At 39.2% G+C, this 14,750-nt stretch overlaps 2 protein-coding genes across 22 annotated transcripts in view; one reads left to right on the forward strand and one right to left on the reverse strand.

The window, feature by feature from the left end:
- Nucleotides 1-14,750, reverse strand: part of LOC310763441 (potassium voltage-gated channel subfamily KQT member 1-like) — a 793,949-nt gene that overhangs the window by 615,139 nt on the left and 164,060 nt on the right. The window lies entirely within an intron of this gene.
- Nucleotides 1-14,750, forward strand: part of CCDC91 (coiled-coil domain containing 91) — a 191,677-nt gene that overhangs the window by 15,047 nt on the left and 161,880 nt on the right. For 5 of the 21 annotated variants that reach the window (XM_083615802.1, XM_083615804.1, XM_083615793.1 and 2 more), the window contains 2 exons: nucleotides 11,951-11,994; nucleotides 12,868-12,946. In XM_083615802.1, coding sequence (XP_083471928.1) covers nucleotides 11,951-11,994; nucleotides 12,868-12,946 — 123 coding nt within the window. Of the gene's footprint in view, nucleotides 1-3,464; nucleotides 3,660-4,767; nucleotides 4,941-7,598; nucleotides 7,633-10,199; nucleotides 10,302-11,950; nucleotides 11,995-12,867; nucleotides 12,947-14,750 lie in introns of those variants that run through there. The other 16 variants (XM_083615785.1, XM_083615797.1, XM_083615801.1 and 13 more) reach the window with 10 other exon arrangements.

The raw sequence follows: 14,750 nt of genomic DNA on the forward strand, positions 1-14,750 counted from the left end.
TTGCATTTTGTTAACATGGAAGCTTAACAAGTTGTTTACAGAGCAGTGACAGAGATCCATGTTTCAGTTGCTTTTGTGGTCAGGGACTGCAGCAACAGAAACATAAGATCTTTGTTTGTGGAGATGACTACAACTAGTTCATAACCTCTTTCAGCCACCTCACAAGGATGAAAGTGTGCTGGCTTCCTCAAGACTTCCCTGAAAACTGGAGAAGTCTCTTCTAATTGCCACCAGCAGACACCAACTCATCTTACACCTCTACCCCTCTTGTCCTAAGGACACCAGAGAGAAAGAGGGCTTGATATTCATTCATGGTAATGAATTGACTGCACATCAGGCCCAAAAGTGAACATTTGTTTCTGTTCAGCAGCAAGACTCAAATCTAACAGTAAAAAATGACAGAATGTACAGTGGTACCTCTGGATGCGAATGGGGTCCGTCCCGGAGCCCCGTTCGCATCCTGAAGCGAACGCAACCCGTGTCTGTGCGGTTCGCGATTCGCCGCTTCCGCACATGCGCACGACGTCATTTTGAGCATCTGTGCGAGCGGCGAAACCCGGAAGTAACACATTCCGTTACTTTTGGGTCGCAGTGGAGCGCAACCCGAAAACGTTCAACCCGAAGCTACTTCAACCCAAGGTATGACTGTATTGCCATTGGATTTGGTACTGCAGAGTGGAAAATACATCAGTATTATGGCCAACATTTCTGAGGTTCGGCATAACTTGATAGTCATAGATATCGTATTTTCAAATCTAAATATGGGACTTCATGTAGAGCATCCACATCATTACTATTGGAGTGGATAAAGTGTTCATCTGTTCTCCAGCTTTTGTAAGCAACAGTGCCATAGGACATTCAACATTTATATCATTTGGCTAGCACCTGGGGCATTAAGTAGTTGTAAAATTAAGCAGTCTCTAGATGTGTTTACCATCACCTTGATCATTTTTTTTATGTTCTGCTAATGCGGCAATGTTTGAATATTATGATGAAGCAAATTTTAAAGTTTTTTTCAGTGGATCATGAAACTGGAGTTGCACTGATTAATCTTTACTTTAATCACGTTACACACTGCAATTTGTATTCCTCTGTCATTAGCAACCAGCAAATCTTTGGTCACATCATCCATGCCTATATCATTTGTCAGGGAGATGAAAGTTACGTTATTGTCAGGCTCTGATTTCTATAGGTGCTATATTGAACACATCGAATCTCAGCAGATCAGCTGCATCATATGTTTGTCATGAAGGAGACCCTCAAAGCATACAAATGCAACTTTCTCACCATCATATTCTAGGCTGAATAGGTGTTTCAGATCCAGTGAGGTGCATCGTCAGTTAGACTTTGTCCTAGAAAATGTATTCCTGATGTTCCTTGCTTTGCCATTCTGTGTGATGCTAATGTCTTATGCATCTTGCTGCTCTTGTTTAACCAATCTCTATAAAAGTATTTTACTTTTGTGTAGAGCTCATGGTGATTGGTTGTCAGCTAATCCAAGCCACCGTACACACCACTGTTCTGCGTATGTCATATGTCCTTATGATGGAGGGCAAAACAGCACAATAACATGTTTTGTTCTCCATCCTATGCATTTAGGTCAATGGATTTATTATTTACTGAATTTATATTATGTTGATTTATTAAATTTATATCCTGTCCTTCCGCCTGAAGGATCCCAGGATAGCAGTGGTCTATCCAGACTTTGACTAACATTGTATAACGGCCTATGATTTTTTTAAACAATTAAACAAGCAATTTAAATAAAAAATAATTATTATTTTTATACTTTTGCTGTATAATAGTATTCAAGGGTTTTTGTGCATTGCTTAAAAAGCAATTTGTGGGTGCATTTTGTGAAGCATTCCATCGAGTAGGTACCACTACAGAGAAAGTTGTGCTCTTTGTAGGTGCCTACTGGGCCTCACTACTATGTGAAGGGGTAGGGAAAATTGGGAGGGTATCCATAGCAATTTCTTGCTCTCCACAAGAGTAACAGGTCGTACCACATAGCAGCCCTTTGTGCAAACAGTGTTGAGCTGATGCCCAGGGCTCACAGCTCCTGAGTCACCAGATTTGCCACAAATGGGAGACTAGTTGTTTGACACTCTGTGTATGAGCTTCCCTCCATGCCCAGCCCCCTACAATTCTTGCCTATGCCCACTCCTTTCCTACTTGTTGACAACCTCAGAGAACTCCCAAAAGGTTGATAAGGCAGGACTTCCCTTTGCAGGACCCATGCTAATTCTTCCCTAGCCCGAAGCAAAGTTCTTAACCTGAAGCACTATTTCTGGGTTAGCGGAGTCTGTAACCTGAAGCATATGTAACCTGAAGTGTATGTAACCCGAGGTACCACTGTAATGTAATATTTTTTCAAATGAGGTACCATTAATGTAATAGTTTTCTTTTAAATTCACATTAATTCATATACCAAGGCCTCTTACTGTGAATATGCACTAATTTCACTATTCCTTAGCCAGCAGTGCAGCCATCTTTTAAAAGTTAAGCAGTTATCTTCTGGGATAAGCAGCAGCAAAAGCTTGTTTTTGTTTTTTTAAAACCTCTGGCTGTGTATCTAGTTCTCTTACACATACATAAACTGCAAATTAATTGAGTTGCAGGATCCTCCCCTGTCTTTAGTCACGTATACCAGAGCAAACTGCTAAAGCTATGAGCCATACAAGCACTTGAGAATTGTTTGATAATGTGGGAAAATCTGTGCAGGTTTGCATGATGTGACTGCATACCATGGTGTTTGAATGGATATACCAAGCCAATCAAGAAGATTTGTGTCAGGACCTTGATTTTGTTTTATATTTGTTATTATTATTCTTTGGAAGTGTGAGTATTCATTGTGAAAAGTGTTTGTGATTCTAGTTCAGAAACGTCCAAGTCCCCATTCTTTTGTCATTCACACTTGAAATTAATTCATAATGAGGTATTTGCTTTCTTGTAAACCAGTAATTGTTCTAAATGCCAGTAATTGTTCTAAAAAGGCCAGTATTTCCACAATTCTGTGAATTAATCATTTTGAAAGAAGACTTTAAAAGTTTAGTCAGTATACATTTTTAATACAAATGATCTCTGTATTGTTGGAGGCTTAGTTTCTGGGTCATATAAACCAAATGTGGATTTGATGCCTCTGCTGTTGCAGAGGGAGTCTGCTACTACTTGGCCTATGGAGACTGAAAGTAGAGGACTTCTCTCTTCCAGCATCAGGTTGGAAAGATTGGGAAGAGAGCTCCATTGCACAGCTTTCTGTTTAACAGTGCTGACAAAAGCCTTACTGAAATCAAGATACACTATGTCCACAGCATTCCCCTGATCCACCAAGCTTGTAACTCTATCATGAAAAGAAATGAGATTCGTATGGCATGACTTGTTCTTGAGAAACCCATGCAGGGTCTTGGCAATCACAGCATCCTTTTCTAAGTGTTCACAGACTGACTGTTTATCTGTTCTAGGACCTTTCCTGGTCGGTAGTTACCTGGGACCTCTCCCCCCCCCCCCTTTGAAGATGGGGACAACATTTGCCCACCTCCAGTCCTTTTGTACCTTTTGGTGCAGCTCATCAGGCCCTGGTGATTTGAATTCATTTAAAGTAGCTGGGTGTACCCTTACCACATATTTTTGAATAACATTTCACACAGATTTCTAAGGTATTTTCAGATATTTTCTTAAAAGTTTCCCTCCCTGTTACAAATTTCAAGATAATATCAAGTTGATGTCTATGTACTAGATTTTAACTTTCAAATGATACTTAAAATCCTTACATTCAAACTTTTTATAGTTATATGTGTCATTGCTTTGATGCTATAACAATATTTTAAGATTGGGTCAATTTTAAGGGTTTAGTGTGGAGGCACCTGGATTGGAAACTATTACTTGAAATTTTGGGAAGCCCCCCCCCCTTTTCCTTTCCTTTCCTTTCCAGCTTCTGTTTACAGTTTCATTTAAGATCTTTCTTTTGGACTAAAGGTAGAAAGGTTTTGGTTTTTTAAATCACTTTATGGACCAAACCCAGACATTAATAACAAATAATGTAACATTTTTAGTTCTGGCATTGTAGCACTTGGAAATAAATTAACGATGTATTTACTGTACCCATGTGATAGGATACTTATTTTAGAGATGGATAACTTGCATGCCACATTTGAACTGGATTAGTTCCTGATGACATTTAGATTCCCCAGATAATCAAAATATGCTATAAAATAATTGGCCACCATTTTTGGGGTCTTTTTCAAAAGAACAAAACTATCCAACCCTGATGTAGAGCAACTGACTACTACACATTCCTCCAAGAAAGAAACTCAGTGAAACCTAAACCCATATTAGGTGAGAAGAATTTGATTGGCTCATCTGGTTTGAGAGTTCACAATTCTTCTACATTATTCCATGACCTGAAAAGGCAACTCTTCAATGTAAAAGGAAACATCCTCATTCTGAATGACCAGTAAATAATAATACAGTGGTACCTCAGGTTAAGTACTTAATTTGTTCCGGAGGTCCGTACTTAACCTGAAACTGTTCTTAACCTGAAGCACCACTTTAGCTAATGGGGCCTCCTGCTGCTGCCGCGCCGCCGGAGCCCGATTTCTGTTCTCATCCTGAAGCAAAGTTCTTAACCTGAAGCACTGTTTCTGGGTTAGCGGAGTCTTTAACCTGAAGCGTATGTAACCTGAAGCGTATGTAACCTGAGGTACCACTGTATTCTATTGGTGGTTCCACCACTTTCTGAAGATTCCTTCTTTTGCAACTCTATAGGGTCTGCACACACCAGTCTCCAAGTGAGCTTGTATGTCCACAAGATGGTGCTCTTGTGCTGGGAAAAGTCCCATTCCAGGTTGATTCTGGACAAAGCTTGGGAAGATGGAACATCAACTGTTGTTCTGAAACTTCAGGAGGGTATGCCAATGCCTGGACAGATTATGTCCATGGTAATCCTCACTTCTTTTAAAGATGGAATGGTGACAACTGGAATAGTGGGTAGACATATTGGATAACTGCATTGAAAACCTCCAGACAATGTAGTAATTAATTGCTTTTTCTAGAGTGGGTGTAATTGCTTCTGTGAAAGAAGTGAGTTTCAAGATAAGTGCTTTTAGAGTCATCAGTCCCGAGTAGTATATGACATGCTTCATTCATGAAATGGTGGGCTGATGGTGGTGGTTTGTGCCTTACTAGAATGATGGTCCTGCTTTGTGGAAATGGAAATGGAAACTTTTCCCCCAATATTGTGCTGATTCTAGTTTATGCTAGGCAAGAAAAGTTAATTGAATAATTTTTGTTCAAGGCTTGTTCTATTTCTGAAATATCTGATACTGATAACTAGAAATGGTGACTGCATTCATATCCCAGAAGAGGAAAGGGCTGTCTGTTTAGAACTGTGCCACATTGTTATAATTAACTCTGTTATAAATAATTGTGGATGAAAATTAGTAACTATGAATGTCTTGAAGACTGATTAGAGCACTTAAGGGGAGTCTCTGACTCCCAACCCACATCAGCCTCAATCTGCATTAATGATGAGAGTTGTTGTCCAATAACATTTGGAGGGCTGCATGTGCCCTGTTCTTAGATTAGAGTAAGATACAATGGAACAATAAATATAGTTTCAGCATTGTTAATTTTATCTACAATTATTGTGCTGTGTAAAGTTTGTTCCTCTAAATGTTTACTTAGAACCTGTCTCACTGAGTTCAGTGGAGTTATTGCCAATTAAAGTGTGCATCAATAGACCTTTTACTAAAATATAAGTTTCTTTTGTTTTTGCACAATTTTTAAGATCTATATACTTTTTAAGTATAGTGTTTAATGGTTTTGTTAGTGGCTTCAACTTTCAACTTCTGCTTAGTTTTTCCTGTTTTCAAAAGTATGTATTAATACTTAACTTTGAGTAAACTCCGTTGAGCCCACTAGAGTTTCCCTCTTAGTAGACACATGTATATGTAGCACAGTTAGGTGCTTCAGTATAAAGCATCTTGCACTGTTCTATCTACCTCTTATAAGTGTATACAGGTGCCTCTCAACTTACATGAGGGTTACGTTCTGGAGATAGTACATAAAGCCCAAATCTCTTTTTTAATTCTTCTTCTTTTTTTTGCCAAGCGCTTAAAACTGAATCCACACAAGTTAAATGTACATGAGTTGCGAATTACCTGTATTTGTAATTTGTAATTATTGTTGGTTCTGAGAGTGTTACTTGTTTAGAACTCCAGAACATGGGCCACATTTCTGTGGAATCTTGGAGTTTTGTAGCAGTTTGATTAAATTATTTTAAAACACTACTTCAACCATTATTTCACTTATTCTGAAAGAGAAAACATTCATCAGAGGTTTTAATCCCCCCTCTCAGAATTGCTACTTCTTCACTGGGAAAATCAGGAAGTTCTCATGGGGAGGGAATCCTGTGTGTTCCAATTTGTATCCTTTCTTTGCCTCATCAGTATGATACTGATAGTACATGTTCATTCAGCCATAGCACTCTACTGCTCTGGGTACACTGGGTTGAGTAGCTTTTAATTTATGAACTGGGAAACTAGAATTCCTTAATGAGAAATCAGTAGTAGCTGGAAGTTTATTCACCATTACTTAGGAACAAATAAAAAGCAAAACTGGATCAGACCAAAGCATCTTACCTTGAAATGCAGAAATGCAGCAGACTGTTGGGGATATTATAAAAGAATCTTATAATCATGCAACATCATAAGCCTCATTAAAATCCCAAATATCTCTAAATTCTGCTATGCACTCAATCCGATGCAACTAAAAATATCTGGTGAGATATGGCATATTGATGCTGAAGGATAGGACAATTCCATGTCCAGGCTCTGCACCCCCCACCTTCCTTGAGTGGTTGCCTTTTGGTGTCTTGGGAGGAGGAAAACTTCTCATATTGTACTGAGTAGCGGCCCTCCCAAGAGGGCTAGGGGCAGCTGTGGAGGTTTGGCCCTAACTCTGCATATGCAAATGTGAGATGCCATTGGATCATTCATTGTAGGTGGTATTTCTGCTGGATGTGGGCAGTGCTACATAGGATTAAGTGGGATTTGTTGCTGAAACATGGCTGTGAGAAGCATCTGTAGTGTAGTCATGCAGACTTGAAAGTGGGTGGTGCCATGCCTGCCAGTGTAGTTGTACAAGATGACAGCAGAAAGCTGCCCAAGTTTTATCAGATGTGTAGTGCAGATGGCACTATAGTAATGTATTACTGTGCCACAACTTTAGACCCCACATAATTTTTCCTCAAGCTACCTCTGAGATCCTTTATTTACTTGAATGTGGGGAAAATTATGACTCTTCTTTTCAAGCAAGTACAGTTTTCTTCCTCTTGTTGAATAGTGATTGAAAAATCTTTCTGTTTTTTAAAGGAAACTGAAATGACTGATTAATTGAATGTTCATGTTTGAGTAAGGCTCTTGCATGGTTATAAGTTTCTTAATAATGTTTAGCTTTTACCATCATTGAAAAATTCTACAGGTATCCTATTCAGCAGTTGCACCTTATCTAAATTCATTGCAAAAGTACCATATTTCTTACTAGAAGAGTTTGGATTCTGTCTCCGGAAATAATTAGCTTAATTTCCTACCCTACAGGTCATGTGTTGGCGTAAGTTCAGAAGTTATTAATGTGAGTTTTGTGTAAATTTTCTTAAACTTCGCCTTTCCTAAGTATATGTATCATGTACAGAATCCTCATTTTTCCTCTGTCATCTGGTTTTGTGAAGCTGACCTTTTGGAACTTAATACATGTGCTCCAAATTGTAAATGTTAAACAGGATCATGTAATTTTGAACTGCAGAAATGCTGATGAGTGCCTGTGAAAACTGTTAGAGTGAAGGGCTTATCCACACTTTCCTTTCCTTTGCTCTTTCCAAGCATGGTCTGTGTTTTAAAGCTCCATGTCCAAGAGTGCCCTTTTTTTGCTTTGGATATTTCACTGTAAAAATCCACTCTTTCAAGCTCGGAGCAAACCATAATATATGCTCTGATTGAACACTAAAAAGTAGGTTTTCATGGGGAAAGCTTTAGGACAAAAAATAAATAAAAACAACGCTCAGACACAGAGCTTTTCAGCACGGACCTGTGCCTGGAAAGAGCAGGGCAAAGATTCAATGTGAATAAGCCCTATGTGTCCATCAGTGTTAGAAACTCAGCTAATTGCCAAATGAAACCTTAAGCCTAGATAATGGTTGCCACAACAGAATGTCTAGACACAATTCCAGGTCTGATTCATTTTATTTCTATACCGCTTTATATTTTAAAGAAAAAATCTCAAAATGGTTTACAACACATTTATACATCAAGTAAAACAATCCAGAATAAAACAAATTCAAGCTTCAAGGAAAATATTTTAGACCCTTCTCTAAGTGACATTTTGCTTTCCTGATATTTATTTACCTACTTAATTTATATAGCTGCCCCATAGCAGACGTACTCTAGGAAGACTGTGTAGGTTAAGAGTGTTGGGACTAAAACCTGGGAGATCAGGGTTCAAATCTCCACTTTCCATAGGTAATGTTCACAGCTGAGTGGAAATTGTTGGATGCTCTGCCCACCTTCTCTTCTGTGTCAGCAAGCAGTAGAAAACAAAAGAGAAAACGAAAGCAATTGATTAATCACCGTAATCCTCTCAGTTTACTTTTATAAACTGCAGGTTAATCAAAATTAATGCTGAGTCTCTTCTAAATAGGAAGGTAGCTGGTTACCTTCCAGTTTACTAAAAATCTCATTTAAAAGATTTGTGGAGGGGGCTACTAATTGAAAATTACCTTTAGCTATCAAGTGCTGTTGTTCTGCATGGTGTGTGTTAAGGTTGTGTAACAGTTTGTTTGGTCCTGCCTACTTCTGGAATTCTCCTTCTCTCCCACTTCCCATGGGAAGATGCAGACCATCAAAAAAACTTACCACCCCTGCTTTAGGAAGGATTATTTTTGGTTCAAATACAACTTAACTTTCTAAGCCACTAGTTGAATAGCTTGATCTTATTTATTTTGACTAGATACCAGGGAAGCAGGGAGCCCATGTATGTAATCCAAAAACCCCCCATCCCTCTGTGTACTTTTCCATGGTCAACTCATGGCTGAATTTATCTTCATTAGCAGGGTTCATAACTTAAAATTTTTCCAAAGAAGCAAGAGTGCTTTAGTTAAAAATATATCTGGCAATAGCCACAAAAGTCATGAGTGTACCAATCAGCTTCCAAACTGTAAATGAACGCTTTTAATGAAACTTAGGGAAGAACGTCTGTGGGGGCAGACACTCACCACAGTCATGTGTAAAGCTGTAGTTTGTGCTGAACCCACCAGGAAAGCTAAGGGGCAATGTGAAAAGCAGGAAACATTATTGCAATGAGCTGCTGTGCCAATTTGGAACAGCAACAGAGAATGTAAAAATACTTCCATCCCTAGTGCACAAAACTTAAGATTTCAGAGTAAATATAAAGATGAAAATGGACTTTTACTAACATATTTACTACTAATATTACACAAAATTATTATACTTGAGTTTATTTATTAAACAATTTGTATATTATACATAGATAAACATGTGTACACATGTGATAATAGTGATATCATGATAGTACAGTCTAATACTTAAATGATTAAGTACTTAACAAGGAAAAACCCCAGTAAGAAATAAACGGTACCTAATATTTAATTTATAAACTTATTATAATATTTGATGTTTGGTTTAACCAATACATAACAGCCTCTCAATTTTTCATTGACTTGATCACTGTGTCTGCTCTCTCTTCTAGTGACTAAATTAATCAATTTTATCATTTGAACACTCCACCCTCAACCAATACTCTAGATATCCAATCACCCAGTTCTGAAAAACTGGATTTCCCCCCAGTTATAACTGATTGCCATACATGAAGCTTTTAATAAACGTATTAGCAATTATTTATCTTTGGCATAGTCAGGTTGGATAGCAAGTGAGCTCACCGGCAGGACATCTCCTCCGATTACCTCCATTTCTTTAATTACCGCCATCTAAAAGGCTCTGGTTTTCAGACATGTCATATATACACCCTTGTGCAAATTAATTGAAACAAACAATGTAGTTTATTGTATAAAACTCACATATACATGTACAAAACTCACATATACAGTAAGGGGGAAAAGTATTTGATCCCCTGCTAAATTTGCCCGTTGGCCCTCTGTCGAAGAAATAACCAGTCCATAATTTTAATGGTAGGTTTATTGTAGCTGTGAGAGACAGAATAACAACAGGAAAACCTTCAGAAACCCAGAAGACAAAAGTCAGAGATTGATGTGCATTATAATGGGTGAAGTAAGTATTTGATCCCTTTGCAAAAGATGACTTAGTACTTGGGGGCAAAACCCTTGTTGGCGATTACAGAGGTCAGATGTTTCTTGTAGGTGGCCACCAGGGTTGCAAAACACCTCAGGAGGTATTTTGTCCCACTCCTCTCTGCAGATCCTGCTGCAATATCCCAGCACTGTCAGGATACCTCTTTTCCAGCTCTGGAATAACTCTCTTTCGTAGAACCTCAGTATATTGCAGCAAGCGCATAATTCCTTCTGTTGGCTGCAGGCTTCCAACACCATAACGATCAACTGGCATTTCGTGTGTTTTTTTGAGTACAGGATTATGAGTAAGATAGAAAACATTCTTTGTTTCAGTTAATTTGCACAAGGGTGTACCTGCACTTCTGTTGTTCCATCTTCAACATAGATTGTTTGAACCTCTCTGAATAGAGTTGAGCTCTAGGAAGGTTAAGTACCAGCAAAGAATTAATTAACAAAAATAACTAATGCTGATTGTTTGGTGTGGAACATTTTACCATAACCGTTTCCAAGTGTGCAGACTTGGTGCATTAACTGTAGATTTCATTATAAGACAAACATCCTACTTCTCAGTTACTCCCCCTCTGGTTGCATTATTAACTTTTTGTTCCTCCTTGTCCTGAGGGTTCTTGGTGGTTTATAGAGTTGAGAATTCTTGCTTAAACATTGAGAAAAACCTGTTTACCCTCCTTACTGAACAAATGGTTTAAAGCTGACTACATAAAGTATTTTAAGTGTACGTTATATCATTTTTCTGGTCTGCAATCTTCCAAAGTGGTGTACAAAGTTTGAAGTGATAAAGATTATACAGTACCATCAAAGACATTAAACAGTCAGTAGGATTGAAATTGTATCTAAAACAGTCTGGCGTTTGCTTGGGGCTGAAAAAACTATAAAGTAGGTGCCAGTCAAATGTCTTTGGGGAGGGTGTTTGACAACTGGAATGTTGTCACACTCTCACCAGTAGCAGCCCAGGTCAGCTCAGATGCTGGGGTCACCTGCTGGAAGTGCTCCACTGGAGATCTTAATATTTGAGTTCATGAGGTAGACTCCATGAGGCAGCTGCCTTCGGTGGTGGAATTGCATGGGGTGGTGTTCTGCTAGTCCCTGATGCCACTGCTGGATAACTGAGGAGAACTGGCAGTGGCTTCCAGTGAGATCTTGCTAGAAACTGCCGCTGTTCAATCCCAGTAAGTGAGGCTTGGCCAGGCGGGGGGTGAGTGACACCTTCCCGTTTGGCTGCAGACAGCAAAATGGGATTGGCTGCCCTGTGTTTGGATACATGGAAGCAGAGTTGCATACATGCAAGGGCGTGGTGTTCTCTATATTTTAACACCTGGGCACATGATCTCCCTCTTGGAACCAATCCTTATAAATCTCAATACAAAGTTCTACCCACTTAAAACCACACCTACCTGTGGATCTTTAGTAAAGTCTGGATCAAAAATACTGGTGTTTGTGAGAGCTCTATACTCCATTCATTATGTGTTTTTTAATTGTCATTTAAATGTAAACTCAGGAGGGAATTTCAAGGACATTTTTACCACTTAAGTTATTTCAGAGATTAAAGAGAAAGAGGATTATTAATGAACGGTAAAGATTTGTAAATGAACATCTTATATTGTTCTCTAGGTATTTCCAGGAAAATGGATGACGACGACTTTGGAGGTTTTGAGGTATGGAGCTAAGAAATAGTTTGTAAGCATTCAGTTAATACAGTGTTAAACTAACTTATTTACCGTAGATTCCGGCGTATTAGGTGACTGGGCATATAAGACGATTCCCAACTTTTGCTGTTCAATTTTAGAGTTTTAGAGTTTGAGCGCTGCCAGGGGCAGAGCACGAACCCCTCTACTGCCTCTGCCGTCGCAGCAGCAGCCCGAGGCGAGGCGTTTGGCGGGCAGGTGGGTGAGCGCCATGCTCGGAAGGACTTTCTGCGTCCCCTTCTGTGGGGAAGGAGGAGGAGCGACGGCAGAAGGGGCGCCTCTGCTCACCAGCTCTCTCTCCTCCTTCCCAACGCGTATACCCGGCTTATAAGATGATCCCCAACATTTGGGGTGATTTTCCAGGGATAAAAAGTTGTCTTGTACGCTGGAACATACGGTATGTTCAGTCTTAAATAATTAAAAGTCTTTTCTTAAATAACTGTTGTTTTCAAGGGCAACCCAACATAGAATGCACTGCTGTAGTCCCAAGGAGCATGGCTACCATGGCACCCATGTAACATTTGTGGACTACAGATCTGGAAGAGGAATCATGTGGAGGTTGCAGCAATAGAGATGTGATATCGCAAAGAGCACAGAGTGGAAATGTCTTCTGTTGTTGCCCATGTGACTGGATTAACATAATGGAACCTCTCATTTGCAGTCCCTTCACATTGAGCTGGGGCGGTGGGGGGATATCATATCCTCAAGCGTATGGCAAAAACATGTTTAAACTAACATGGTATGCAACACTGTACTATACAAGAAATGTAATGTGTACCTGATCAGGACGTGGTGCTGGAAAGTCCACGTCTTAAACACTAATAATATGCCTTGTATTTTCAGGCAGCAGAAAACTTTAAGGATGGAAATGGTGAACCCCCAGTTACTTCTCCAGCTATTCCTTGGGCAGCATTTCCCACAGGTAGAGGGAACAAGCAAAATCAGGTTTTACTTTACCAGTTTAAATTAGAGCATCTGGAATAAGTCCATGAACTCTGAACCATTTTGTTGTTGTCCATGGCTACTAATGAAGTGACCTTGGAGACTATTTATAGTGTAATTACTGTAATTTTAAAGCATACTGCTTGATAAATGTACATTTGTAACTTCTCTATTTAGTGCTAGTGTGCAGTTTTGTTACTGAAAAGCAACAGCTGTTATAAATATATATATATATATATATATATTAATATAATTTTTATTAACAAACCAATCAAATCACATTAGTTCCAAATTACAAAGCCAAATTTTAAAATTTTTGTTGGGGCTACCCATGCATCGAGCTCAGAAAGGGATCCAAACATCTCTCTTGCTGCTGCTTTGATGTTACAGTTCTGTCCAAATAGTATTCACAGTTCTATCCAATCTTCTCTTTATTATTTTCCTCATTTTCTTGTTGTTGTCATATATTCCTTTCTTTGTGACCTCTGATAGTCTCCACAAGCGGGTTGAAAACAGACGTTGTTTATCCCATGTGGATTTTCCGTTCCTCCAAGAGCCATATTTCACACAGACAGACTCCATTTCCACACTTCCGAACAAAACATTCTTAAAGTCTGCCCATTAAATCCTCGCAGGTCTGACAATCTCTCCTCAATCTTAGGGGGTTCTGCCAGGTCGAACTCACATTCCAATTACCATGGTCTCCTCCCCCTTGATCGTAAATCCAGTAGCCTGGCCTGCTATTAAACAAGTCTCTTTTTATAACTGCGTTATTCCAAAGGCTCTTCGTTCCTTCCCCGATGTTTCACAAACCATGTCTTTGATTAGTAATTCATTTCCACACAGTTCTTAATCAACCCGCTTATAATCGGTAATTGCAACGGTTCTTCTTGGGGGGAGGGTTGTTGGGTAATCACATAAGGTAAAAGAAAAGAAAAGTCCCCCCCCCATTCCGTCCCATTCCGACATACCGACCCTTTGATGTATCTTCTTCTTGTTATGTTTTCCTGTTAAATCCAACCGATTGCTCCATTTCACAGAGGTCACTTCAGTTAGCAGTCTTAACTCCCGTTCTTCGCTCGAAATATGTGCATTTGCTTCTCTCTAATTGTTTATTTTGAGCTCCTGCAACCAGGCCGCGCGATCAGAGACAGCGTCAGGGAGAGCCGTCTCATACGAGGGCTGTGTGCCTAGTGCCCTCACCCCCTTCTTTTGAATCCGGGGGTGATTTATGGCAACCGCAGGCAAGGCAGTGTTCCCCATTCCCTTGGGGTAACAAGGGAGGCTGCATACTCCCATATCAGCCTCTTAATTACCTCATGTGAGCCGGAGAGATGGTATTGTCGTCTATCTTCCAATGCGCCCCTAGTGGCCCCCCTGTCATAAATATTTTTGAATGGGTCTGGCGCTACTGCAAAAGTCTAATGTCAAACATAATGTATTCTGTAGCTTAATGCTTCTGAAGTTGATAGTCTTTCCTTTTAAATGGATAGAACTTTAAGGAATGGGGTTTTTTTAATGCAAACATATACCTACTTGACTTACTCTTTTTAGTTGTTACTCATAATCTACAAGAAGAGGCAGTGTTAGCATTTGTGCAGGTTTTATGCTGATTTGTCATATTTGATACCTTAAGAATCTTTTGCTTTTACTATTGGCAGGATTTATGTAATTGGATGTGAAATTCATTCTAGTATTTCCACTATATATTTCTAATTAATAACACTATATTTTCTGGTCCTAGCAGTAGTATAAAGCTTTGATTTTATTTGATTTATTGTATT

This window comes from Podarcis filfolensis, assembly GCF_964270895.1.
Source record: "Podarcis filfolensis genome assembly, chromosome: 5".
Classification (NCBI taxonomy): domain Eukaryota; kingdom Metazoa; phylum Chordata; class Lepidosauria; order Squamata; family Lacertidae; genus Podarcis; species Podarcis filfolensis.